The following is a 26,308-nucleotide window of genomic DNA, read 5'->3' as shown; positions in this document are numbered from 1 at the left end:
GTGTGAGGGAGAAGGTGAAGAGATGAGGCTCTGAAGGGACTTGAAATATACAGGGGTTTCCACCTTTTTCTAAGACCAAGAAGGAGCAGTTGAAGGATTTTGAGTAAAGACATACTCAGAACTGGTTCTGGAAATCCCTCAGGCTGCAGGATGGGGTGTTGTCTTTATGGGAGTGTGAAGGTCGAAAGTCCTGTTTAAGTCTGTCATGGGGTCCAGCCAAGAGAAAATGATGTCCTGATCTGGAGGTGACAGTGGACATGGAGAGAAAATGTATTCAAGAGGTAACTTTTGGGTTGAGTACGGAGGAGTCAGGGTGAGGGAAGTGTTAAAGATGCTTCGAGTTCATTCTTGGACAAACGAATGGATGATGGAAACATTTACTGGAAAAAGTGCAGGTGAAGAACTTCGGTGTGGGAGGAAGTTAGTGAGTGATGAAGACAGGTCCCGGAATGCTGAGTGTGAGGCGTCTGTGGAATAAGTAAGTGGAGATACGATCTAATGAAGCTCAGGACAGACAGACACTGGGCTGAAGGTAAAGGTTTGAAGGTCATTAGTAAATAAGTGGTAATTTATCCCATTGGCGTAGATGGGAATAGCTCCAAAAAGAGAAGAAAAATCAAGGAAGAAGGTTAGAGACAGGAAAAGTAAAACAAGCCCATGGCAGAGCCTGAGAAGGGTGTTCAGAGAAGTGGGAAAAAATCAGGCGAGTGAGGCCTCACAGACTCCAAAGATGACGAGTATTTCAAGGAGAAGGTAGGAGACCTGGGCGGAGGTTTTAAGATCTCCAGGAAGTACTGAGATGACCCATTGGGTTCAGCAACGGGGGTGTTGTATGTAGCCTGCCTGAGAATTCAGTGGAGTGACAGGGCAGCCCAGCTTGTAGCAAGTTGAGAAGCGAGTGGTAGGTAAGGAAGGGAAGACCAACAGTGTGGACAATGCCCTATGGAAGTTTCGGGATTAAAGGAGAAGAGAGAAAGAGGGTGGTAGCTGGATTGGCCATGGATTTTGAATTATAATGTAAAGAACATGACTTTTTGAATCAGACACACCTGGATTTGAAGTTCCTCTGCCTGAGATATGCGATCCAGAGCACATTAGCTGAGATGTAGCAGGCTTTCAATAAATGTTTTAATGAAAGGGTGAATAGAAATCCTGGGAGCAACAGATTTCTCACCTATAAAATGCCCCCTTGAGCCCTTATTGGCAGGCTTTTGTGAAATGTCATGGTTGCTTACTGTGTGTTCTCACTTCTTCCTGACCGTGTCTTGCTTCAGCAAGCCTGAGCTTGAGTTGTGAGTGTAAACTCGGAGCTATTGATCTAAGGTATCTCAGTGTACCTCTCTTATGCTGTACAGGTATCCTGAGACACTCCTCTTACATCTGAGATGGCCTGATCAGTGTCTGTCCCTCATCACCTGCAGGTTCCATGCAAGCAGGGGCCGTGTCTGACTTTGCCTCTTATTTTGCCACCCCGCCCCCACCCCCACCCCCTCAGTGCTTTATGAGCTGCTTGAAAGTATTCAGCCTTACATATCTTGATTTTTCACAAGAAAAGCATTCACAATTTTATGTGGTAGAAAAGAGGAGGCAAAGAGTAACCCATATATGTGCTAAAAGAAATGTAGTCATTTCTTGATTTATTCATTTCTCAGCTATTTATTGAGCAACTCAGGTGAGTCAGAAGAGGGTGAGGAGGAGGAGAGACAGCGCCCAGATTCTAGCCATTTCATCAGTATTCTGGGCCCATTTTTCTGGGCTCGAAATATAAGATTTGCTTACTCAGAGAGCCAGGAGCTATGTTCCAGTGAGGACGGAAACAAAAGCCTTAGTGTAAAAATCTCAGGTGTTTACACAAGGGTGTGGCCTGGCTGTGTGGCTGAATTCCACATGCTGAGACTCCGAGGAGAAATCACTGTTTGTATGTCATATATTTTCCTAATGAACCAAGTGCTTAAATCTCTGCATTGACTGGGGAGAAATGGCAACTAACTCCTGCTCCCTCCTCCCCCACCCATTGAACCACTCACCCAATAAATATTTTCTGAGCTCAGAGAGCGTGGAAAGCACTGTGGGAGGTGCTCCAGGCAAAACAAGAAGCCAGTCAGACCTGGCTCCCCTGGAGCCTGCAGCTGATGAGGAGACAGATTCCCATCAGACAATCTCAGATATTAGCTCAGTTTTGGGGGAACAGCTTTATTAAGATATAATCGAGATAAAATGCATGAGCTGGAGATGTAGCTCCGGAGGAGCTGGAGGAACACTTGACTAGCATGGGTGAGGCCCTGGGTTGGATCCCCAGTATGGCACACACACAATTTTCACATGCCATAAAATTTAATTCACAATTAAAGCATCTAATTTAAGAGTTTTTAGTATATTCACAGAGTTGTGCAACTATCACTGCATTTGATTTTAGACCACTTTTCACCTCCCCCCAAAATGCCATGACCTTTAGCTATCCACACCCCCAGGTCCCTTTCTACCACCAGCCCTAAGCAGCCACTAATCTGCTTTGCATCTCTATAGGTTTCCCTGTTCTGGACATTTTATATAAATGGAATCATGTAATATATGGAATTTTGTGACTGGTTTCTTTTAGTTAGCAGAATGGTTTCAAGATTTATCCATCTTATAACTAATATTTATTTGTGAAGACTAAGTATAGTCTATGCCAGGAATTGTCAGACTTATTTTCTGTAAAGGCCAGATAGTAAATATTTGTATTGAGTCCCACGTGGTCTCTGTCTTAACTACTGTGCCATTGTAGCTGAACAGAGCTGCAGGCAACAGTTAAACAAATAGTATGTCTGTGTTCCAATAAAATTTTATTTACAGAAACAGGCAGCAGGTCAAATTTGACTTGTGGGCTGGAGTTTGCTGACCTCAGATCTAAGTCAGTAGAGCAACTAATCCTTCTAACAACTCCATGAAGTAGGTATTATTATCCCCATTTTACAGATAAGAAGACTAAGGTGCACAGTCAATAAGTGGCAGACATGGGATCCAACAAAGGTAGTCTGGCTCTAGAGCCAGTGTTTTTTAACCTTGTTAATGGTCATAAATTGAGATCAGTGCTAAATAGTGGTGAGGGAGGGCCAGATCCTCCCTTGACTCTATGAAAGCAAATAAAAACTTGGGTTGCTGCTTTAGGTTTCCTTCAGGATGCTGTGATTGAGCTGAGTATGACAGAAGTTAACTAGGTGCAGAGAGGAGGGTTTGTAAAGACCCTGGCAGAGGCTAGAACAACTGGAGCTCAGCATGTGGGGTACATAGTACCTGGGAAGTCCTGAGGTCAGAGAGGTATCCTGGGGTGGGACCACACAAGATACCTTGTGGGCCCTGTTCAGGATTTTGCTGCTGATCCTAAGCATAGAGAGAAATCATCCAAGGGTGAAAAGAGAGACTGGTCAGGTTTACTGGCTGAAGTGGAGAACAGATTGGAAGGACGCAGGGAGACCTGGCCAAGCTGATGGTAGATTGAACAGGAGGGCAAGGAGTGCAGGGAGAGGAGGGAAGCTGGTGAATTCCAGGTGTGTGGAGGCAGAGTTGGCAGATTTGAGGATGAGGAGGGATGGAAGGTGGCAAGGATGGTGGTGTGAAACCCTGAGCCAGTTTGAGGACAGGCAGGGAGGAGGGGAGTCTGACTCAGTCCTGGGGTTGCTGAGCCCGACAGGTAAATGCTGCTTTTCCCCCTGGAGTCTTAGGCTCTCCAGGGGGAACTGTGTGAAGCAGAGCTTTGAGGTTGAGAGGTGGTTGCACCTGTGCTTTGGATCCTGCTAGCCAGGAGTTATTTCCTAAACTCACTCTACTGGTTCCACAGGGGCAGTCTCAGTCTTGAGACTGTTTCTCTTCCTTTCTTGCTTGTTTGTTTATTTTGGGGTATTATCTTTGTTTCTTTCTCCCTTCTTCATGAGTTAATATTCTCCCCTTTTGTAGTTACGTAACAGGCTTTTCTGGTTTATCCTTCAGATATTTTAGGTTTTTCTTGTTTGGATAGTGTGTGCCTGTTTTTATTTCCTTAATTTGTTTCTTTGTTTCTGTTTGTTATCATCTCCATGAGAAACAATAGAGCCAGGCAGCTGTTTGTTTTTTTTTTTTTTAAGTTACATTATTATTGGATAACAACTTGATTAAGATTCTCTGGGACGGCTGTTAGAACACATGGCTAAAATGTGTTGTGATATTGTCCAAACTTGTCTTTCATCCTTACCAGGCCTGTCCTAGGTAACAGCGAGTTGGCAGTCTTGTTTTGGGGAATGGCAACTGGGTCTCATTAGGCCAGGCCTGTGGCATCGTAAGAAATACATATTTGGCCTCTGCTTGATTCTTGGTACGGAGCTCCTGAAACCCTTGTCATTTCCTGACGGATAGGGGTACCAGGAGCATCTTTTGTTCTAATATTTGGTCTTTGACTCCGGTTCCTGACACAGAGCTCCCAGAGCCCTTGGAATTTCCTGGGTAATAGGAGCATCTTTTGCTTTAATGAGGAAACTTTTGATGGGCTCAGGATGGGGGCTGGTTACCAGGAAGACTAAGTCATGACTAGAAAGTTGGAAATTTCAGTCACCTCATCCCATTTTAATGGAATGAATAGGAGCTGGATAGTGAATTAATAATTGATAATGACTATGTGATGAGGCATCCATATAAAATCCCTGAAAGATGGGGTCTAGAGACTTCTTGGTTAGTGAATGCATTCACATGCTGGGAGGGCAGACACCCCAACTTCACAGGACAGAAACCACTGTGCTCTGGACCCTTCCAGACCCTGCCCTATGTCCCTTTTCATCTGACTGTTCATCTGTTTTTTAAAAAATTGTATCCTTAACTCAGGTAAGTGTTCACATGTATTCTGTGATCCATCTTAGCAAATATTTGAACCTAAGGAGAGGGGTCTTGGGAATCCCTCGTTTGTAACCAAGTCAGATAAAAGGGGACCCACTGTCCGTGATTAGCATTTGAAGTAAGGAACAGTCTTGTGGGACTGAGCCCTTGATCTGTGGCCTCTGTACTAACTCCAGGTATAAGTGTTATAGTTGACTTGTAGACGATCATAGAGTTGGAGAAGCGCTTAATGTGAGGGAAAACCCTGTACATCTGGTATCATGTGGGAAACATGAAGAGTATTAACAGTGTTTTTCTTCAGCAATGCTCCCCTCCCCCATATAGCCCCCAGGTACTGGGGCTGAACCTAGGGGTGCTTTATCACTGATCTCCACCCTCAGCCCTTTTATTTTTATTTTGAGACCAGGGTCCCACTAAGTCGTTGAGCTGATGTGATCCTCCTGCCTCCCCCTCCCCAAGTTGCTGGGATTACAAGCATGTACCACCAAGCCTGGCTAGCAGATACCTTTTTACTTTAGAATACCTAAATTTCTGCTTTTTGAATTATCAGCTTAAAAAATAAAAGTATGTTGTATATATTCATTTAATGTATATATGTGCAAATGTTCATTCATTCAACAAATATTGATGGAATGCCTTCTTCTTTGTGAGGTACTATTCCAAGTTAGGGATCCAGAGACCAACAAAAAACGATCCCTCACCTTTTAGAATTTATGTTCTTTATATGTTCATCTAGAAGGATGCTGAAGAACTGTTAACCAATGTTATTACTGAGGAATAAATGGGGGTTTTTGGAAGTTAAGAATAACTTTTAGGGCTGGAGTTGTGGCTCAGTGATAGAGCACTTGCCTGGTATATGTGAAGCCCTGGATTTGATCCTCAGCACCACATATAAAATAAATAAATAAAATAAAAGCTCCATTGACAATTAAAAAATATTTTTAAAAAAGAATAACTTTTAATTTCTACTATTTTATATCCCTATGTACTGTTTGAAAAAATTTTATGGTTATTATAATTTGGAATAACAATAATACAGATTGAGTATCCCCTATCCAAAGTGCTTAGAACTGGAACTATTACAGGTTTAGATTTGTTGTTAAATTTTGAAATATTTACATATATATATATACATATGTGTGTGTGTGTGTGTGTGTATATTTATATAATGAAGTCTCTTGGGATTGGGACCTAAGTCTAAATGTGAAATTTTATTTATGTTTCAAATAAACTGTATACACATAGCCTGAAGATAATTTTATACAGTATAGTTAATAATTTTGTGCATGAAACAAAATTTCATGTATGAAATTTTTCACTTTTGGAATCCTGTCAGCACCAAAAGTTTCAGATTTTGAAGCATTTTGGATTTGCACATTAGAGCTTCACAACCTGTAATGAGAAAAGACTTAATGAAGTGTTGCCAGAGGTTAAAGCCAGAAGAAATTATATCTGCTTTACTTTAGGAAAGGGGACTTTTAACAGGATATATCTTGTTTTAACAAATGCCTGTCAAATGCCTCATGAACAACACATCGTGCCAAGTGCTGAAGCTGCTGAGTGCAGAGGGAGATGGGAAGATGGACCATTCCAGAAGGCACACAGCATGGCAGTGCAGAAAAGGGGGACACTTAATTGGGGAATTGTCGATATTTGAGTTTGGCTAGAGAAATAGGATAGTCTCAGAGAATTTCTGAGAGACAAAGTGTCAGTGAAAAGTGGATTGGAGCCAAATTACTATTAACTTGAGAATATTTGGCTAAGAATTTATAATTTATTCATTAAGGAATTAGGGAATGGTCAAAGGATTTTTAATGAGAGTGAAGGGTCAGTGTAACGAATCTGGGGCTGTATGCAGTGAATCTGTTGTCACAGGTCAGTCACCTGATAATAGAGAAGTGAAATTCCTGGATAGGGAGGGGTCGCACAGCTTCCAAGGTGACCTGATGCAGTGAGGAAGACTGGGAGATGGCACATTTCAATCCCACATAAGTGAAAAGAGAAGCCGGTGGTTCTTTACTTTGGAAACTGCTTTTGAACCTTACTATGAGAGCAGGCTCAGGAAGCCAACATTGTGGATGACCTTCTGTGAAACCTCAGGACCTTGCTGAGACTTCGCAGCCATGGTGTTTTTTTTTTTTTTTTTTTTTTTGGGGGGGGGGAGGTGCTGGGGATTGAACCCAGGGCCTTGTGCTTACAAGGCAAGCACTCTACCGACTAAGCTATCTCCCCAGCGCCCCCATGGTGGTTTTATGATGAGCTTTATAATGGATTTAAAATTCACACCCTTAAGTTTAAATCAGTTTGTTTTCAGTTTCTCTCCCTTCCAGCTAGGGATATGAGTTACCAACTCACAGAGACAGATTGAATAAGAACAAACTCAGGGAATAAATGTATTTTTCTGGTAATGACACCTAGAGAAAGATCTTTGCCTTGTTTCTCAAATTCAGTCAAATACTGTTTAAGAATGACGATCAAGGATAATTATATAAACCATAATGAAGTTCACTCTGCATTTTCCTACATTTTATACATATACACATATGAATAAACATGTATTTCTTATTCACCTTAAGAAATTGGGATAGAGAATTTCTCATTTTTCATTTCTTAGCATTTTTACAAAAATTCATCATTTGTTCTATTATTCTCTTTATTTCTTGCTCCCCCCCAACACCTGCTGATTAAAAGGTACTATTCTGTCCATGTCATTCTAAGAAGAGTTTTATTAAGTTGCTTGCAGCACGTGTCTCTCAATTATTTTTACCCCAATGGCTCAGTCTTCAAAAGAACAAAAGGCTACTTGTTCTATCCTTGGGTGAACTATTTGGCTCTGTTCCTGTTGAATTAATTCTGCTATTCAAGGATAAGGCAGTGTGAAAACGTGAGAAAAGTGTGTCAAAGGATAAATGACATGGCACATAGAAAACCCTTTAATTGAACTGCTACAAAGGTGTCTAATTGCACCAGGGACACCTTCATTTGCTGTTAAGCAAAAGGTTTTTGTTCCATTTAAAGGGTTCCTATTTCCAAGATGAAGAGGTGTTGTCTAAGTTTGGACAATGAATAGAAAGACAGGAAGAAGTCTTTCCACACCCTTCTTTGAAGGGCACCTTTGTGACCTGTTCCTTTGCCAACTGGAGAGTACCTGTGGGGATTTGTCAACTGCTCTTCCTGTTACCTTTTCCCTTGTTTCTATTGGAATTTAATCGCATTAGGTCAGGGATAACTTTAGATTTTCTTTAGAAATTTCTGATTATTTAAAAATTCAGGTTTACACTTCTATCTGGGGTTACTCCTCAGTGCAACCTCAGAAATTAGGTTAGATGCTCCATTTTCAGCAATCTAATTAGACCCCCCCGACTTTGCTGCCCTTCCTACCTTCCTTCCTTCCTTCCTCCCTCCCTCTCTCCCTTCCTCTCTTCCTCCTCCCCCTCCTCCTCCTCCTTCTTCCTCTCCCCCCCACACTTTCTTTCTTTTGATTGAACATGGAGGTGCTTAACCCCTGAGCTATATCCCCAACCCTTTTTTTATTTTGAGACAGGGTTTTGCTAAGTTGTTTAGGGCCTTGCTAAGTTGCTGATGTTGAACTTATGCTCCTCCTGCCTCAGCTTCCCGAGTAGCTGGGATTACAGATGTGCACCACCATGCCTGTCTACTGCCTGTTTTCTTAGTCTGGGAAAGTGCATGGTCCCTAGTTTGTTCAGTATCAAGAGGCCCTTTATCCATTATTTCGTGGACATGAAATGATCACTTATCCTATTGGAGAACAGTACGACCCGACTCAGATTTCCAGTAGACATGGAACACTAAACTTGCTAAGGTGCCTGATGCTCTTTCTGCACCTAGTTTTGTGCTACATTTTGCTGTCTCCCCTGCCTTCCCTGCCCTAAAGCTGGTGCAGACTGTCTCCTGGACCTGGTTAGTTTTTTTTTTTTCCCCCACATTTGATTTTAGACAGAAAAATCTCCCTCAGTCCCTTAAGGATAAGAAAAAAGAATCACTTTTGTTTTCTTTAATTGTTGTTTATTTGTTTTTATTTTGAACTTCTGCTTTATTGTTGGGAATGGCTAGGTCCCTCTCTACTCTTTAATGTACATTGTATGCCTGTAACTTGATCCTGGAATCAAAACTTGTTCTTTTTTTTTTTTTTTTTTTTTTCCTGTTGAGAAGCAAAATTAGCCTTCAGAGAATATTTTGTTAAGTGTCACTACATGTCTAAAAGTTATTACCTTATCACCGGCTGAAACTAGGGCAGACATATTACAGAATTCCAGAAGCCTTCGTAACATTTTGAATTATAAGGCAAAATTATGGTTCTTTGTAATTCTTCTGTCATGTGGGATTAATGTAAAATAGCAATAATTCTTCAAAGCTCAGTGTGTCCAGTTGTTTGTGTCAACGTTCAGTTCAGTTTAGGTCACCGTTATGAGCATGCTAGAAAGTGTAAGTCGCTGTACTATAACTAACAAACTGGTAATGCATGAGAAAGGAAAGGGACTTAAAAAGGAAAAAATGACACTGAGGCTAAGTGCATCTTTAACCAGTCACAGTACTTACTGAACAACCGTCACACCCTGCATTCCCATTTGCTCAGCTAGCCCTTGTCTCTGTTTCTCAATCAGAACTCTCGTCAAGTTAAACATTTTTTTAAAACTTGAATTTGATGTCATGCTCCAACTCATGCGACAGGCGACATACCAACAACTTCAGTCCATTGTGGTTGCATTAAATAGAGATTCATAAGGGAGGAGGGGAAGAGTAAAATAAAAACAGTGCTTTGGAAAGTAGAGCAGACAACAGAAAGAAATGTAAACTCACAAAGGTCAGTTTGCCTCCCAGTATAGTAGACAAAGAACAATAATAGTGATATTTCTAACATTATCATATTGTTATTTCAGTATATATTTGTTTGGTGCCTGTAGTGGGCCAGGCTCTCCTGGGTCCTGGAGACATGTCACAGATGAAAAGTCTTTGACTGAACGGTGCTGACATTCCATTGGGAGAAGAGTGAGGTGTTAAATAATAAATATAGCATATAAATAACTTACATAGAATGCTAAAAGGCGATCAGTGCAGTAGTAAAAATAGAACAGGATGAGAGGGAACAGGAGTTGGGGTGTCCCAGTTTTATATAGGCTGGGTAGGGTAGGCATTATGGAGGGGGTGTCCTCAAAACCAGAGATTTGATGGAGAGAGGAGAGTTGTTTTTGTGGAAATCTGTGATAGAAGCCTGTCTGGAAGAGGACAGCTAGTACAGAATGGGTCTGGAGAGACTGAGGAAAGTAGGAGGCTAGGGTGATGGAGTGGGAAGAACAAGTGGGAAGGAGCGGGGCTGGATGGTGCTGGGCAGTGAGGCGAGCAGCCCCCTCGGGACCTGAGCTGAGGACTTCCTCCTCGGAGCTCATGTTTGAACAGGATCACTGTTTGCTGTGTAAAGAACAGTACTTCAGGAGCAAGGCTAGGGTAGTAGTAATTCCAGTGGCGGTAATGGTGCCCTGGTTCTTGGTGGTGGTAATGGAGAAAATGAGAAGTGGTCACATCCTGAGTATATTTGCAATATGGACCTGTGAAAGTTTCCAAAGGCGTTAGCTGTGAATTGTGAGAGAAAGAGAGGAGACACCCAGTGATGTAGGAGGAGAATTGAGAGGGAGGGTCCTTGAAGCAGGAGAGAGAGGTCCTCTGACTTGGGTGCTGATGATGGGTCTGGTAGGATGAAGACAAAGTCAGCCATTGGTTTTAGTGAGAAGAGGTTGTTTTTAACCTTGATTCGTGGAGACCTGGATGAAAGAGCAGTGTCAGTGTAACAAGGAGGGCCTGATAGACGCAGGATCCATTAAGAGAATGAGGAGAGGATGTGAACAGTGAACATTAATTGTGTTTGAGGATTTTTGCCACAGAGGGGAGACGACAAATAAAACAACAGATGTTGGAGAACTGGGGTCAAGGTTGGTTTTTGATTTTAGGTGGGTGGATTCTGATAGGAATGGTCCAAGATAGGGGAAACAAGATGATGCAGAAAAGAAAGGAATAAAATATCCTTGAGTAGGTAAAGGGATAGGATCTAGCATGTGCGGTAAGGGACTGGCTTCAGCCATGAGCGAGACAAGTTCGTCTGTGCTCATGGGTGGGTGGTAGGCCACTTTGGTAGGATCTTGGATGAGTGGTGGGATGATGGCTAAGCAAGTTCTTGGCTGACAGGAAGGATGGAGGCAGATACTGAATGTTTGAGGAAGAAGGAGAAGTGTGAAATTGCCATTTGGGGATGGGAGGGGAAAGGATAAGGTGACCACTGGACAGCATCGAGGCGGTCAGCACTCTGGGGGGCTTCTTCAGCCACATTCAGCAGCATGCCTGTAGGATGAAGTGCCAAGCAAATACCAGATCAGTGAGGTACGAAGGCATGTTGGTAATAGTTGAGCATGGAATTTAAAATGGAGAAGGATGGAAGGAAGGGAACAAGGGACAGTGAAAAGCTGGAAGAACCAGTGACTTGGAATTGCCAGTGGGCTTAAAAGATTGTTGGAATTAGGCCACTAGAAGGAGTGAACCAATAGACAGGGAGTGATGTTAACGGCAGTTGCACCCAATTGAGATTATGGAGGAGTTGTAGTTACTAGTAAAGAAAAGATTTGTGTGTGACCATGACAGTGAGGGAGGCAGAGCAGAAGACACATTTATTAGAGAAGAGAAATTCAAGAAATAGCCAGTCCAGGAGGTTGGAACTTCTATCATTGTGAGTACTGAAATTGCCAACCTTTAGACAGGAGCGGTATTGGAGAGTGACAGTAGGGAAGAACTAAAATCGTGCAGAAGTGATGGGAAATGACAGGTATTGGTGGATGGTTTTCACAGGGAGGATGGTCTGTTGACATGAGATTCAAGCTGGACATTTCGGGAACGAAGTGAGTGGGGAATAGTCTGGAGGTAGCAGTGAGGAGCAAGGACCAGTGGTCCTAGGGCCACCAGAGAATGTGGGAGGGCTACAGGGCATGTTCCTGGAGGAGAGCTGGGTTTCAGCGGGAGCAGGAAGGTGAAGCCTCAACAGGAGAGGGTATTGGGCATGAAGGGGATATGGGTGGGTGTGTTGACTGATTTAAGCAGCGATAAAGGGTGATGTGAGGTGAACTCAGGATTGATGGTAATGCACTTTGGGTGCAGAGATGGGTGACTCTCTGGATTCATGCTTATGCTTGTCCATCAAGATGGAGGACTAGGGTAAGAAGCCCAGTTCTTGTGTGCACTGCTTACCTGGCTCCTGCTTACCTGACTCATCTGTCTGCTGTGCGCTAGAGCCTTGGGCATGTGCTTAGGTGGATCGTTCAGTTATCATGATGGTCTCTGGAGGTGAGTGCTTATCACTCCCCTAGATGAGGTCTCAAGGTCTCACAGATACAGGATTCAAACTCAGGTCTCTGACTAATTACAGCTCAGTTACAGTGAATTCAGCCATAGTGCATTCTCTAGGACAGATTTTCATGACAGATGTCAAGGCTAAACTTCTCTGACCCTGTGAACCTTTTAAAACATCTTCAGGGCCTGGGGGTGTAGCTTAGTGGAAGAGGGCTTGCCTAGCATTTGCAGGGCCCTGGGTTTGAGCCCCAGTGCCCCAAAACCGAACCAAACTGAACTGAACTGAACCAAACCAAACCAAACCAATCTTCACATGTTCCAGGTTTACATTTACTGCATTGACTTAGACTGTAAGTCATTTTGGGTTGGGGACTTCTCACTGTTCCTAGTACAGTACTATCAAGCCTGCCTGTGGACTTAATTCTTTTGTTAGTAAAAAGTATTAAAAACCATTGTCCCTTGGCAGTTAACCTGTGTTTTTTTTTTTTTTTTCCCCTCCAATCTCATATCAACGTGCTATTTGTAAAACACCATTTGGATGAGTGTCTGAAATTTAGACCAAGTACCAGAAGGTTGGTAAGCTTGTGCTGTGTACCCAGGTGACAGACCTTAGAAGCTTTGCTACGGTCCAAAGTTTCCTGACGTTTCTCATTTTGCAACTGCTGTTGTTTTTTTCTCTGGTAGCCAAACAGGAAGACACTCAGAAGAAAACCTTCACCTGCTGGATAAATTCACAGTTGGCAAAGGTGAGGAAAAAAGAATGAATTAAGTTATAAATATCTTTGCTGCTCTTCCCATTCCTCAGTTTTGGCTCCAAGGAGGCCATTAAAAGATGGCCTGAGTGACTTGTGAAAGGTTATGGAATGTCTTTTCATGAAAAAATGTGCTGAAAGTCACCTCTGCTCTGGTGTATTTGTCATTCTTTCTCAACACACATAAAGGGTACTTTGGTTATGTGTATATGAGACACAGCAGTAAAATTCTTTAAAGTAGTAATGTCTGTTTCATCAGATGAAATAAAAATAATGATTTGGCTATACTGAGTGCTATGTGGTAGACACTATTCTGAACCCTGCATGTAATGATTATGAGGACCCATGACATTTAAATGACTTCATAGCATTTCTATGAGGTAGGTGGTATTATTCCTGATAAAGGTCAAGGAAATTAAAGCACAGAGAAGTTATTTGACTTGCCTATAGTAACACAGCCTGTAAGTGATAGTGCTGGGCTACAAGCCCAGGCAGTCTGGACCCAGAGACCTTGATCATAATCTCTATGCTATCCTACCTCTCAGTGATGCTGAGCACCTCGGATAACCTAGATGCAGGATGAATGAGTCTCTTGCTCACATTGCTCTTTATCTGCCTACCTCAACAGAATGCTTGTAATTTGAACAAAGGGTAAATACATAAGCAGGTTACTACAGAAATGTAACCTGCTTTCTAAATGGGCTGCTTTGGGCTGATTCTGAATGTCTTTAATGTCACTTTTACAGGCAGATTTTAAGCTCTCAGGGAAAGCTCCACACAGGAAGAGTATTGTGTTACTGGAAATTTGCCCTGAAATAAATTAAATTCACTACCTTTCTTACTATGGCTTGATGAGGAACTTTGCATGGGCTTTGTCACTTTATTAATTAAGAAGGAAAATTGCTGCTGAATCTTAGCTTTTTTGAAGATACAGAGTACATTTATGAGATTCTTAAGGTACTGTGTTTTTCAAAGAACAGAAGTTCTGTAGATTAGACAAAAGGGAATGAAGGGAAGGGAGTGGGAATGGGAGGTTATACTCCACATACGTATGATATGTCAAAATACATTCTCCTATCACATATATCTGAAATGAACAAATAAAAATTAATTAAATTAAATTTAAAAAAAAGAAGAAAATTACTGCTGAATCTTAGCTTTTTTGAAGATACAAAGTGCATTTCTGAGATTCTTAAGGTCCTGCATTTTTGATTTGATGATTTTTCAGATCATCAGAGTTTGATTATTTTTCTTGTGTCCTTTTTCAGCATCCCTCTCCCTCAGTTGTATCAGACTTGTTCACAGACATTAGGAAGGGGCATGTCCTCCTGGACCTGCTAGAAGTACTTTCAGGACAGCAGTTGGTAAGATTTTTATATGCCACGAAGAAACTTTTTGTTGATTTAAAACATGCATTTCATATTTCTGAGTACTATATCTGTTTGAACTTCATAGCCTCGTGATAAAGGATCTACTGCACTCCAGTGTAGAATCAATATAGAACATGCCCTTACGTTCCTAGAAAACAGATCAGTGAGTATAAATTTCATCTGAAAATTTGCAAGATTGATGATTAGGGATATTTTCTCCTTTTAATCTGCATTTCTTCATTTTCAGGTCAAGCTAGTAAATATCCACGTTACTGATATTATAGAAGGAAACCCATCCATTATTCTTGGACTAATTTGGACAATTATACTGCACTTTCATGTAAGTAGTGTGATGACGGGAAAGTTACTCCTCTTAATTCCCACAGTTTGAACAGAATGGAATGCCAGAACTGTCACTCAATGCCTGATCAATCCTGAGCTTCCACAAATAGGACACTCTGGAAATCTTGAGCAGGTAGAAAATATACAGCAAGTCTTTTACCAGTTTTTGTTGTTGTATTATTATTATTTTTTTTTTCTTTTTAGTACTGGGGATTGAACCCAGGGGTTCTTAACCACTGAGTCACATCCCCAGCCCTTTTTTTTGCATTTTTATTTAGAGACAGAATCTTGCTGAGTTGCTTAGGACTTTGCTAAGTTGCTGAGGCTGTCTTTGAACTTGTGATCCTCCTGCCTCAGCCTCCAGAGCTGTGAAGATTATAGGTGTGTTCCACCATGCCTGGCTTTGTTGTATTTTAATTGAAAGTTGAAGGCCGAATTATCCTGATATCCTAAATAATTATCTAATCAGCACCAGTCTGCCCAGAACCTGACATGGTAAATGTTTGCCTTCTAATGTTTGTTACTGAAGCACAGGGGAGAGAAGGTAACCTCTGGAACAAATGCTTGAGATCTAATCCACTAAGGTTTTTAAACTCCCTATTTTGAGCACCCATGTCCAATCTGACTGAAAGATCCTGCAACATCCATTTCCATCCCAATAGATTCCATTTCGCAGGTTCCATGTCCTAGATTGATTTCATTCCACAGAAATTTTTGATCCCTTGTGATATGCTAGCTATTGTATTAGGGCACATTAAGATACAGTGACAAGAGTCCTGACTTTATGAAACTTATGAATGATAAATATGTTCTTTTGGACCTGGGATGTTAACTTGGTGCTAGTTTTTCTGTACTACTTAAAAGATTGCATATTCATAATTACTTTAAAAATAACTTTAAAAATTATATGGGGAAGCCAGAGCTTATTTTAGAAAAACTTAAATATAGCATAACTAATTTACATAAAATATAACACATGCAAACCCAGACTACCTACTACTTTTGGATACATGCATTTGTATTTATGATAAACTAATATGCATGAAGTTGATGAAAACTACATTTACGATTGTGGTTTCTTCCTCTTGGAGGGAAGTGGAATTGAAGAAAGAAACACGAAACCAAAAATGGTAAAATGTTAAAATTTGATAATTCATGGGTATTTATCACCCCCAATACTTTTCTAGTATGTAAAATATAATTTAAAATTTCAGTGGATAATAAAAAATCATTTATAACCTATCACTCATAACTATAAAAAACAATTTGATGTATGATTTCATGATACATGCAGCAGGAATTAATAATATTCATATATGTACAGTTTGTCCTCTGTATCCATGTGTCCGGCACCAATGGATTCAACCAATTGAGGCTTTAGATATTCCAAAACTAAATTCACGTTTGTTCTGAATGCGTTCAGATTTTTTTCTTTTCATTATTCTTTAAATAACATGGTAGAATAACCATTTATATAACATTTACATTGTGTTAAGGATTACAAGTAGTTGAGATGATATAAAATATACAGAGGATGTGCCTAGTTATACGAAATATACTTTGCCATTTTATATAAGGAATTTGAGCATTTGGTACCAGGAAGGGACCCTGGAACCAAACCCCCATAGATAACTAGGGACAACAGTGTATCTTAAACAAAATGGGTTCATGTTATCCATACTGTTTTCAACCCATTCTAATCAATGTTTTTCTGAATTTATAAATATTTTAATGGAGGTGTGTGTGTGTGTGTGTGTGTGTGTGTGTGTGTGTGTGTGTATATATATATACATATATTTGTTAAGTACTATATTTCTTTAATAAATTATCAGAATGTCCACAATTATTTGTGTTATAAGTCATTTTAAAAAGAATGACCTTAAGATAAAACCTTTGTAAACAACTTTAACTATTTCTTTGAGCCAAATTCCACAAAGTGAAATTGTGCCATAGAATTTGTAGAATTAAACCTCTGTTTGTTTTAATATTTTAAATAAACTTTGTTGGAGACTAATACACATAGAAAATCATGCAGAAGTCTTAAGTATAGCTTGATGAATTTTCATAAATTATAAACACACCCATGTGGCTTGGGGTGTGCCTCAGTGGCATAGCACTTGCTGAGTTTATACAAGGCCCTATATTCAATCCCAGCACTGCAAAAAATAAAATAGAGTTAAGTCAAATTTTTACAAAACACACCCGTGTAACTACCACCCAAAATGAAAATGTAGAACTTTGCCAGCACCCCAGGCCTTCTTTCCAGTCTCTGTCCTTCTTTCCTAAATATAACCAACCCTTTGATCCTTATGATTGATTAGTTAAGCAGCTTTTTGTGGGGTACTTGGTATTGAACCCTGGGTCTTTAACTACTGAGTCACATTCCCAGTCTTTTTATGTTTTATTTTGAGACAGGGTCTCACTAAGTGGCTTAGGGTATCGCTAAGTTGCTGAAGCTGACTTCCACCTTACCATCCTCCTGCCTCAGTGTCCTGAGTCACTGGGATTATAGGCGTGTGCCACTGTGCCTGGCAGTTTAGCATCTTTAATTCCACAGAAAGGAAATTCTAAGTGTGTTCTCTTAAACACGCTGTGCATTCTTTTGTGTCTGTTGTTTCACTTAGCATTATGTCTACAGGATTCATCTTGTTCTAACACATTTTCATTTTCATTGCTGTGTGTGACCATATCATTGTGTGAATGTATCACAACTTTTTTATCATTCTGCTATTGATGTGCATTTCTTTTGTTGCCAGTTTTCAGCCCTTAGAACAAGTCTACTTCCACTATAATGGCAGGAATCCACTCATGAGGACAGAACCCTGAAACCTAATCATGTCTTTTTTTTTTTTTTTTTTTTTTTTGGCGGTGCTGGGGATTGAACCCAGGGCCTTGTGCTTGCATTAATCATGTCTTAAAGGTCTCACCTCCTAACACCTCCCCACAGGGGTTCAGATTTCCAACACTTGAGCTTTGGGGACACTTGCAAACCATAGCAACTATTTACTGTCAAATGGTTTGTCAAATGTGATTATTCGATTGACATTCTCACTGAAATTTAGATTCCTACTCCTATTCTTACTAATACTTGGTGTTTAAAATTTTTTATTTTAGCTCTAATGTTGTATATAATGGTTTGTAGGAGTTTTAAAATATATTCTGGCCAGGCATGGTGGCACATACCTGTAATCCCAGTGGCTCTGAAGACTGAGGCAAAAGGATTGTGAGGTTAAAGCCTGTCTCAGCAAAAAACGAGGCACTAAGCAACTCAGTGAGACACTGTCTCTAAGTAAAATACAAAATAGGACTGGGGATGTGGCTCAGTGGTCAAGTGTCCCTGAGTTCAATTCCAAATACAATATATATATATATATATATATATATATATATATATATATATATATATTCAGGATAAAAGTTTTGTTGGATACACATAAATTGCAAATAAGTTCTCTAACTCTGTGGCTTGCCTTTTTTTTTTTTTTTTTTTGTTACTGGGGATTGAACTCAGGGGCTCTCAACTACTGAGCCATATCCCCAGCCCTATGTTTTTATATTTTATTTAGAGACAGGGTCTCACTGAGTTGCTTAACACCTTGCTTTTCTGAGGCTGACTTTGAACTCATAATCCTCCTATCTCAGCCTCCAGAGCTGCTGGGATGTGGCTCACCTTAATCTTTTAATGAACAAACATTTATAATTTTAATGTAGTTTGACTCTATCAACTTATTTTTTAAAATTTTTTTGTATGTCGATAGACCTTTATTTAATTAATTTATTTATTTGTGGTGCTGAGAATCAAACCCAGATGCCTCATATATGCTAGGCAAGAATTCTACCACTGAGCTACAACCCCAACCCCTATCAACTTCTTTTATGGCCATTAGTTTTCATATCCTTTAAAGAAGTTTTTTCCTGTGCCAGTATCTCAAAGATATTCTTTAACATTATTTTCTAGAACAATTCTATCCAGTAGGATTTTCCCTCCCTCCCTCCCTGTTTTGTTGTTGTGCTGGGGATTGAACCCAGTCCCTTGCATATGTTAAGCGAGCACTTTACCAGTGAGCCACATGCATGCCCAGCCTTCGATAGGACTTTCTGCAATGATGGAAATGTTCCCTGGCTGTACTGTACAAAACAGTAGCTGTAATCACCATGGCTATTGAAGTCTTGAAATGTGGCAGATATGACTGAGGAACTGAATTTTAAATTCTGTTTAATTAATTTAAATTTAAATCTCAATTGTCTAGTGGTGATCCTGTTGGATATTATAGTTCAAAAAATTTTGATTCACATTTAGATATATAATCTTTCAAGAATGGGATTTTTTTAAGCATGTTATATTGAAGCAATCAAAAGAAATTATTTTTCTGTGTGGCTATCCAGTTGATTCAACATTATTTATTAAAAGGGTCATCATTTTCCTTCTCTACTATAGTAGTGCCTTCATAAATCAAGTAACCAAAAATGAGTGGCTCCATTTTCAGATTACCTGTTCTGTTCCATTATTTATCTTTGTACCAGTACTATACTATATTAATTTCTATAGTTATAGAGTTATCTGATGGTATATCTTGTCCAACTTGTTTTTCAGGATTATCATGGCTATTCTTTTCTCTTTGCATTTCCATCCAGATTTTATACATAACTTGTTAGTTTTCTCATACACACACATGTGCACCCGTGTGCGCGCACGCACACACACACACACACACACACACACACACACACACACACTTTGCTGTGATTGTGATTAGGATTGCATTGACTATATGGAACATTTTGGAAGAGATTGGCATCTTTAAAATATTGCTTCTTCTAATTAATATAATTTAATTATTCTGTTCAGAATATATTCTGATTTTCATTATGATTTCTCATTTGGCCCATACATATATAAAAATGTATTAGTTAATTGCCAAGTACTTGGTGATTTTTGTCTGTTTTAACTTTGTTACAAACTAAAATTTAAGTGTGGTCAGAGAAGATCATCTGAATGATTTCAGTCTTACAAAATTGCCAAGGCTTAACTGGGTATGGGGCTCATGCCTGTAATCCCTGTGACTTGGGAGACTGAGGCCAGAGGATGGCAAGTTCAAGGCCAGCCTTAGCAATTTAGGGAGGACCTATGGAACTTAGCAAGATTCTTAAGTGAAAAGGACTGGGGATGCAGTTCAGTGGTAAAGCTCCCTTGGGTTAAATAAATCCCGAGTACCAAAAAAAAAAAAGTAAATAAATAAAAATAAAAAAGCCAAGACTTACATTATGGCTTAGCATGGTCGATTTTAGTTTGCACTTTAAAAGAATATTGGTTCTGCCATTTTAAGTACAGAGCCTATCAGATGAGTGCCAATTAGATCAAGTTTGTTAATTTTTTTGGTCACATCTATAATTATAATTATTATAATTATTTTTTTTGAGATGGGTGCTTGCTATATTGCTCAAACTGGGCTCAAACTCCTGGACTCAAGGGAGCCTCCTGCCTCAGCCTTCAGAGTACAGGGACTGCAATCAAGTGCCATGTACCTGGCTCATGCATTACTATTGATTATATGGTTATTGTCAGTTTTTGATAAAAATGTATTAAATACTTCTGTGTTTGTGAATTTATCTTTTTAAGTTTTGGGTAAATATTATCATGTTGCCCTCCAAAAAATTTGAACCAACTGGTGTGTTCACTAGCAATATGAATATCCAGTTTCTCACAACTGGGCATGGTGCATATACCTGTAATCCCAGCTACTCTGGAGGCTGAGGCAGGAGGATCACAAGTTCCAAGCCAGTCTGGGCAATTTAGCAAGACCTTATCTCAAACTGTTAAAAGTGACTATAGTTGTAGCTCAGTGGTAGATAGTAGTTACATAGCATGCTTAAAATCCTGGGTTTGATTCCAGTACTTAAAAGAAAAAAATCTGGTTTCTTATATTTTCACCATCTCTGGATGTGATTTTGTTTTAAACCTGTGCTATATAGAAAAAGCTATCCTTTTGTTGAATACATTTAACTTTCCTAAATTACTTAATACCATTGTTTTGGGACCAGGGATTGAACCCAGGGGCTCTTAACCACTGAACCCCATCCCCAACCCTTTTTTATATTTTATTTAGAGTCAGAGTGTCACTGAGTTGCTTAGGGCCTCACTAAATTGCTGAGTCTGGCTTTGAACTTGCGATCCTCCTGCCTCAGCCTCCCGAGCTGCTGGAATTATAGGTGTGCCACCATGCCAGGCTAGCTTTCTTAAAATTACTTACTGGACTGTTTTTCATGTACTCAGTGGCAATTTTGTTTTCTTTCTTGGGACTTGTTTTCCATGGGGTTGACTTTTTTTTTTTTTCCCCTTTCCTGTGTGTACATTTATTTATTTTTTAATATTTTTAGTTGTAGATGGATACGATACCTTTATTTAATTTATTTATTTATATATGGTGCTGAGGATCCAACCCAGTGCCCCACACATGCTAAGCAAGTGTTTTACCACTGAGCCACAACCCCAGCCCTGTACATTTGTTCTTGATGTTTTATGATCCAGGTACATTTTGATTGGTCCAGTCTCTAAAGATATTGCAGCCCAGGAGCTAAGTTTAGTTTAGTTTGGTTTAGTGTGGCAGATGTTGGGCTTCAGGGAATGAACAGTGCTTGCCCTCTATGTGGGATGTCATACCTGGGTAAGGCCAGGAATGACCCAAGTCCAGACTACAGGAAAGCCCAAGTATGACCTAGATGACAAATGCTGTTACTGAAGGATTTGTCCAGAACTCCTTTACCAAGAATTAGCAGTCACTATTACAGAGTACTTTTTTAGGTGTTCTTTTGACTGAAGATTTTGACTCAATGCTGGTAACATGATTTTATACATGTTGACGATCATGCTTTCCTTAGATCGAGGAGCTTGCTCAATCTCATTCTTGCAATTACAATCAACCTTCCCTGGATGATATGAGTATGTCTGATTCATCTCCTACCTCAAGTCCTCCAGCAAAGAGATGCTCCAAAGTCCAAGCAAAATGGCAGTTGTCTGCAAAGAAAGCTCTTCTCTTATGGGCTCAAGAAAAATGTGCCACGTAAGTCATTTGCTGGGATTAGAAGAGACACATAGGGCCATGATTTCCACCAACATGCTGACTTCTAGGCCTGAAGAGCAGGCTAACTGGGTATAACAGCTACCCCAAGGCCTCCTACTCCTAAAGAGAAAAATTCTGTCTTTCTTCTCTTTTTTAGCGAATCTTCCAAATACGGAGGTTCGTGAGTGGCCACTTTTGGTTTTGAAGGCCAGAAAGTGAAATATCTGGGTGAACTTACTCCCATGCTTGTTTAGGTGGTCTGCTACTGTGTGAAAATTCCCTTTAGGTACTATTCCTCTGTGCATCTGGAAGGTGGGTTTAGATTTAAAGAATTTTACCACACTATGAGATCCTTAAAAGTTAAACTATGTCTTAAGTGACTATGTATCCCCAGGACTTAGGAAACGGGAGTTCATGCTCAGTGTTCCATTAATGTGTGTTGAATGTATTAACAAATAAGTGAACGAATAACCACTACATCGTTACCTCTTGATGCTGTCATGATTGTATTAAGAGAGACCACAGTCTTTATTACTTAGAAATAAAGACTTTATTATTTATTACTCAACTCAGTTGGGAAAACTAAGAAACCAGAGAGAATGTGTTTTTTAAAAGTGGGGTTGATAAAGGGAAAGTAGTGCTCATAATTTATTTTTAAAGAAATGTTTTCTGCTGTTGGGAAACATTTTCTATTTATTATCAATGGTTATTCCAGCCATTGGAGTTTAGGAAGGATGAGGGAATAAAATGTAGGAGATCAGCCAGGTGTGGTGGCGTACCTCTGTGGTCCCAGTGGCTTAGGAGACTGAGGCAGGAGGATCACAAGTTCAAAGCCAGCCTCAGCAAAAGTGAGGCACTGAGCAACTCAGTGAGGCCCTGTCTCTCTATAAAATACAAAATAGGGCTGGGGATGTGGTTCAGTGGTGGAGTGCCCCTGAATTCAATCCCAGGTACCCCCCCACCCCCCAAAAAAAAAAGATGTAGGAGCTCTCCCTGCTAGAAAAACAGTAGGGTGCCAGAGGCATTCCTTATCATGTGGTAGCCTTGTCCAGGTAAGTAGAGCCATAAATATGCTGCTGAGGCCTTTCAGATGGGGACTTCTGAGTAAGTTCTTCTTAATGACAGGTTGGAGATAGAGGTTCCTTTCCGCCTTCAGCCTCACCTTTCTTAAGTTGTTATTCACTCACAAACATGCACAACTTACAGGTCTTCAATATGTTAAATGAACTTTCTCTAGAGAAAATTTTAGTTTTTATCCAAAACCGCATGTACAAAAGTCATTGTTTTATCAGATTTATTTACTTGATGAATAAATAACTTTTCAAAGCCTCATATTTTTGCCACAGTGTTTCTTTTCTCCATGTTCCTCATTACTTTTCAACTATAGAGCTGATGCTAAACTTCTTAAGATGCAGCACCTCTTAAGTAATTCATCTTGATTCATCCTATTTTGGGCCATCATTGGTGATATTTTTAGATGACTTGTATTTCAATATTCTGTGATTTTTCTGGAACTCTGATATAAGACTATACTGCAGTATGTTGTGTTTTCTTCTTAGGGAAACAGATGAATCAGGCCACATTCTCTGTTTCTAAATGAGCTTCAATCCTGCCAATCATTCCCAGCCTAACCTTGCCCTCTCTGAAGATCCAGCAGCGACATCTTCATGGTACTGGCTTCAGCTTATCAGTGCAGAACTAAACTCACGGCCTGGTACTGTTGATACAGTGCCTGCTCATCAGTGATGAGCTGGGTTGTGGCCCCCTCAGCTCCATGGAAAGAATCTGAGCCTGTCCTTAGCTCCAAACCACATTCCTTTAGCTGTTAGTTTAACTTAGTGTCTACGAGCACATGCTGAAGTCAGAGTACCTGGGTGTGAAGTCCTAGCTCCCAGTACTTTCTAACTGGTGGTCCAGGGAACATAATCTCTCTCACTTTCTTTTTCTTTCTTCCTCCTTCCCTTCCTCTCCTGCCTCCCCTTTCCTGCCCCCCTCTCCTGCACTCCTTTTCCAGGGCTCTGATGGAACCCAAGGCCTCATGCATGCTAGGCAAGTGCTGTATCTCTGAGCTACACTCCCAGCCCCCCTGAGTAGTTTTGGTCCATTGAATTTCTTTAGACTTTTTATAAGTGATTAAAGGAAATTGTAGTTGTTCTGGAATATTCTCAAATTTTGTTGGCAGCTAACCTCTTATAAAATATAGAGATATATAATATAGAAATGTGTCAAATGAGTGATTTGAAAATCTATGTGTACATACAGGCAGCTCCCATTACATGCCAGGCAGTGTTTGCAGATGAATCTGCCATGATAACAAGAAGGACAAGGCCTTGCCTCTCAAGGATCTGCATCCTGAGGAGGGAAACAGATGAAGAACTGGGATAATTACAGTTGGCAACAAAACGAGACAGGATTTATGATGTGGTCAGAATTGTTGATGGTTAGAGAGAGGATCTCCTTTGGCATAAGTGGCCAGGGAGGGCTTTGCTAGGGAGGGACCTTTGAAAGGACACCCGAAGGGGAAGGCTTTGGGTAAATGTGTGAAGGTCTGTGGAAAAGAGCATCCCAGCATGAGGAGGAAGGAGGCCAGCGTGGCAATAGCACTGTAAGAGACGGGACATGCAGAGATGGGAGAGGTGGGCAGGGGCCTGGTGGGCCAGAGAGGTTATGATATGTGACACAAAATTTACCATTTTGACCATTGTTAATTGTATAGTTCTGTGGCACCCAGTAGTACATTGCTGTGTGGCCATGACCACTAGCCATCATTGGAATTTTTTTTTTTTCATCTGGTACAACTGAAATTTCGTACCTGTTAAACAATAACTTTCCATTCTTCCCCCTCCAGTCCCTGGCATCTACCTTTCTACTTTCTTTTTTTTTTTTTTTCCCTTATTTTTATTTTTTTGGGTACTGGGGATGAACTTAGGGGAGCTTAACCACTGAGCCACATCCCCAGCCCTTTTTATTTTTTATTTTGAGACTGGGTCCCGCTAAGTTTCTTAGGGCCTCCCTAAATTGCTGAGGCTGGCCTTGAACTTGGTTCCTCCTGCCTCAGCCTCCTGAGCTGCTGGGGTTACAGGCGTGCACCCAGCCACCTTTCTGTTTTCTGTCTATGTATCGTCTGCTCTAGCTGTCTTGTGTGAGTGGAACCACACAGAATGTGGCCTTTTGTGGCTGGCTTAATTCAGTCAAATTCATGCATATCACATCTCAGCTTAGCACTTCCTTCCTTCCTCAGGTCGATCTTCCACTGGATGTATAGACTACATTTCATTTACCCATTTATTCACAGTGACAGATTTTTAAACCAAGGAACCACAAAGTCCATCTATCCCGTGGGCTTCTAGCTTTTTATTAAGCCCAGTGTGTCATTTAATTTGCTCCCGTGAGAAGAAAAATTGTTTTCTCAAGTGAAGAACTGTAACTGTATGTAGAGTCAGTCTAGAGCCTACAGATTGTGAACGAAGAGTAGTGAACTTGAAGGAGTATCATTATCACCTTGGGGGCTTTGAAGGACACACATTTTGGGCCCACCTCTAGAGTTTGTTTTGTTAGGTATGGAGAAGGGCTTGAGAATTTACATTTCTTGCCCCTGTAGCAGAGGTCCAGTATAACTTGACATTATACTTTAATTTGATAAGAAGATTAAAATAAAAGTTTTTATAGAATGGTTTATATCAGTTATTTGATTCACTGAAATGTTTTAATTACCATTGAATATAGTAGAAGCGTTCTGATCTATTATTTTTTACAGTATGTATCATGTCCTTTTGTGATAGGCATGAGTCTGTCAGTGTGACAGATTTTAAGTCAAGCTGGAGAAATGGGATGGCTTTTCTGGCTGTCATTCATGCCTTGCGACCAGACCTAATTGACATGAAGCGCGTGAAGCAGAGATCCAACAAGGACAATCTGCAAGAGGCCTTTGGAATTGCAGAACGAGAATTAAAAATCCCCAAATTGCTGGATCCAGAAGGTAAAGAAGCTTCTTTCTTTTTAAAACAATTTTTGTAAAGATTCAACAATGAAGTTGATTTGAAAATAATATCTCTACATGAGCAAACACAAGAACATTATGTTTAGGACCTAGAAGGTTTAGCTTAAACTCTTTATTGAATTTCATGAAACGAGGAATTCCTACCAATTAGTTAACCTCAGTAATTGCAAGGGTGAAGCCACAGCTGGAAGCAAACAATGACTTTATTGGGAATAATTCGAGCCTTGGTCTTAATTTCCTTCTATTGTGTTCTTCTTGATTCTGTTATTTCTGCTTTAATCTCTCAAGAGGTATTTCTTTGAGTCTTGAATTATGATCATTTACATATCTCCCCTTTCCATTTCCTCCTTCTGTTAAAATGGAACCTCCAGGCACAGAAACTGCTGCTGCCCCTGCTCTCCTTGTGTGGTGGACCAGGCTTTGCCACTGGCTCTCCTTTATCATTTGGGTTGGATTGTGAACCAGAAAGCCCTAAACACTGGACCAGTTGTATTTGCAGAGATCACTGTCACAGTTTATTTTCACTTCATCTAATCAAGACTTTAAAATCAAGATGAAAATGATTTTTTTCTGAAAAGCACTTTA

The 26,308-nt window shown here is 40.2% G+C and overlaps 1 protein-coding gene across 4 annotated transcripts in view; it reads left to right on the top strand.

The window, feature by feature from the left end:
• The window catches only part of SYNE2 (spectrin repeat containing nuclear envelope protein 2), a 320,339-nt gene that overhangs the window by 64,135 nt on the left and 229,896 nt on the right, over positions 1–26,308 (top strand). For all 4 annotated transcript variants that reach the window (XM_079126272.1, XM_079126271.1, XM_079126269.1 and 1 more), the window contains exons 3-8: positions 12,883–12,944; positions 14,219–14,314; positions 14,406–14,483; positions 14,568–14,660; positions 21,542–21,723; positions 25,506–25,702. In XM_079126272.1, the coding sequence (XP_078982398.1) occupies positions 12,883–12,944; positions 14,219–14,314; positions 14,406–14,483; positions 14,568–14,660; positions 21,542–21,723; positions 25,506–25,702 (708 nt within the window). The remainder of the gene's footprint in view (positions 1–12,882; positions 12,945–14,218; positions 14,315–14,405; positions 14,484–14,567; positions 14,661–21,541; positions 21,724–25,505; positions 25,703–26,308) is intronic.

Source organism: Sciurus vulgaris (assembly GCF_902686455.1).
Source record: "Sciurus vulgaris genome assembly, chromosome: 2".
NCBI classification, from domain to species: Eukaryota; Metazoa; Chordata; class Mammalia; order Rodentia; family Sciuridae; genus Sciurus; species Sciurus vulgaris.
The sequence above is the reverse complement of the archived record's forward strand: the minus strand, read 5'-3'. Positions and strand labels throughout refer to the sequence as shown.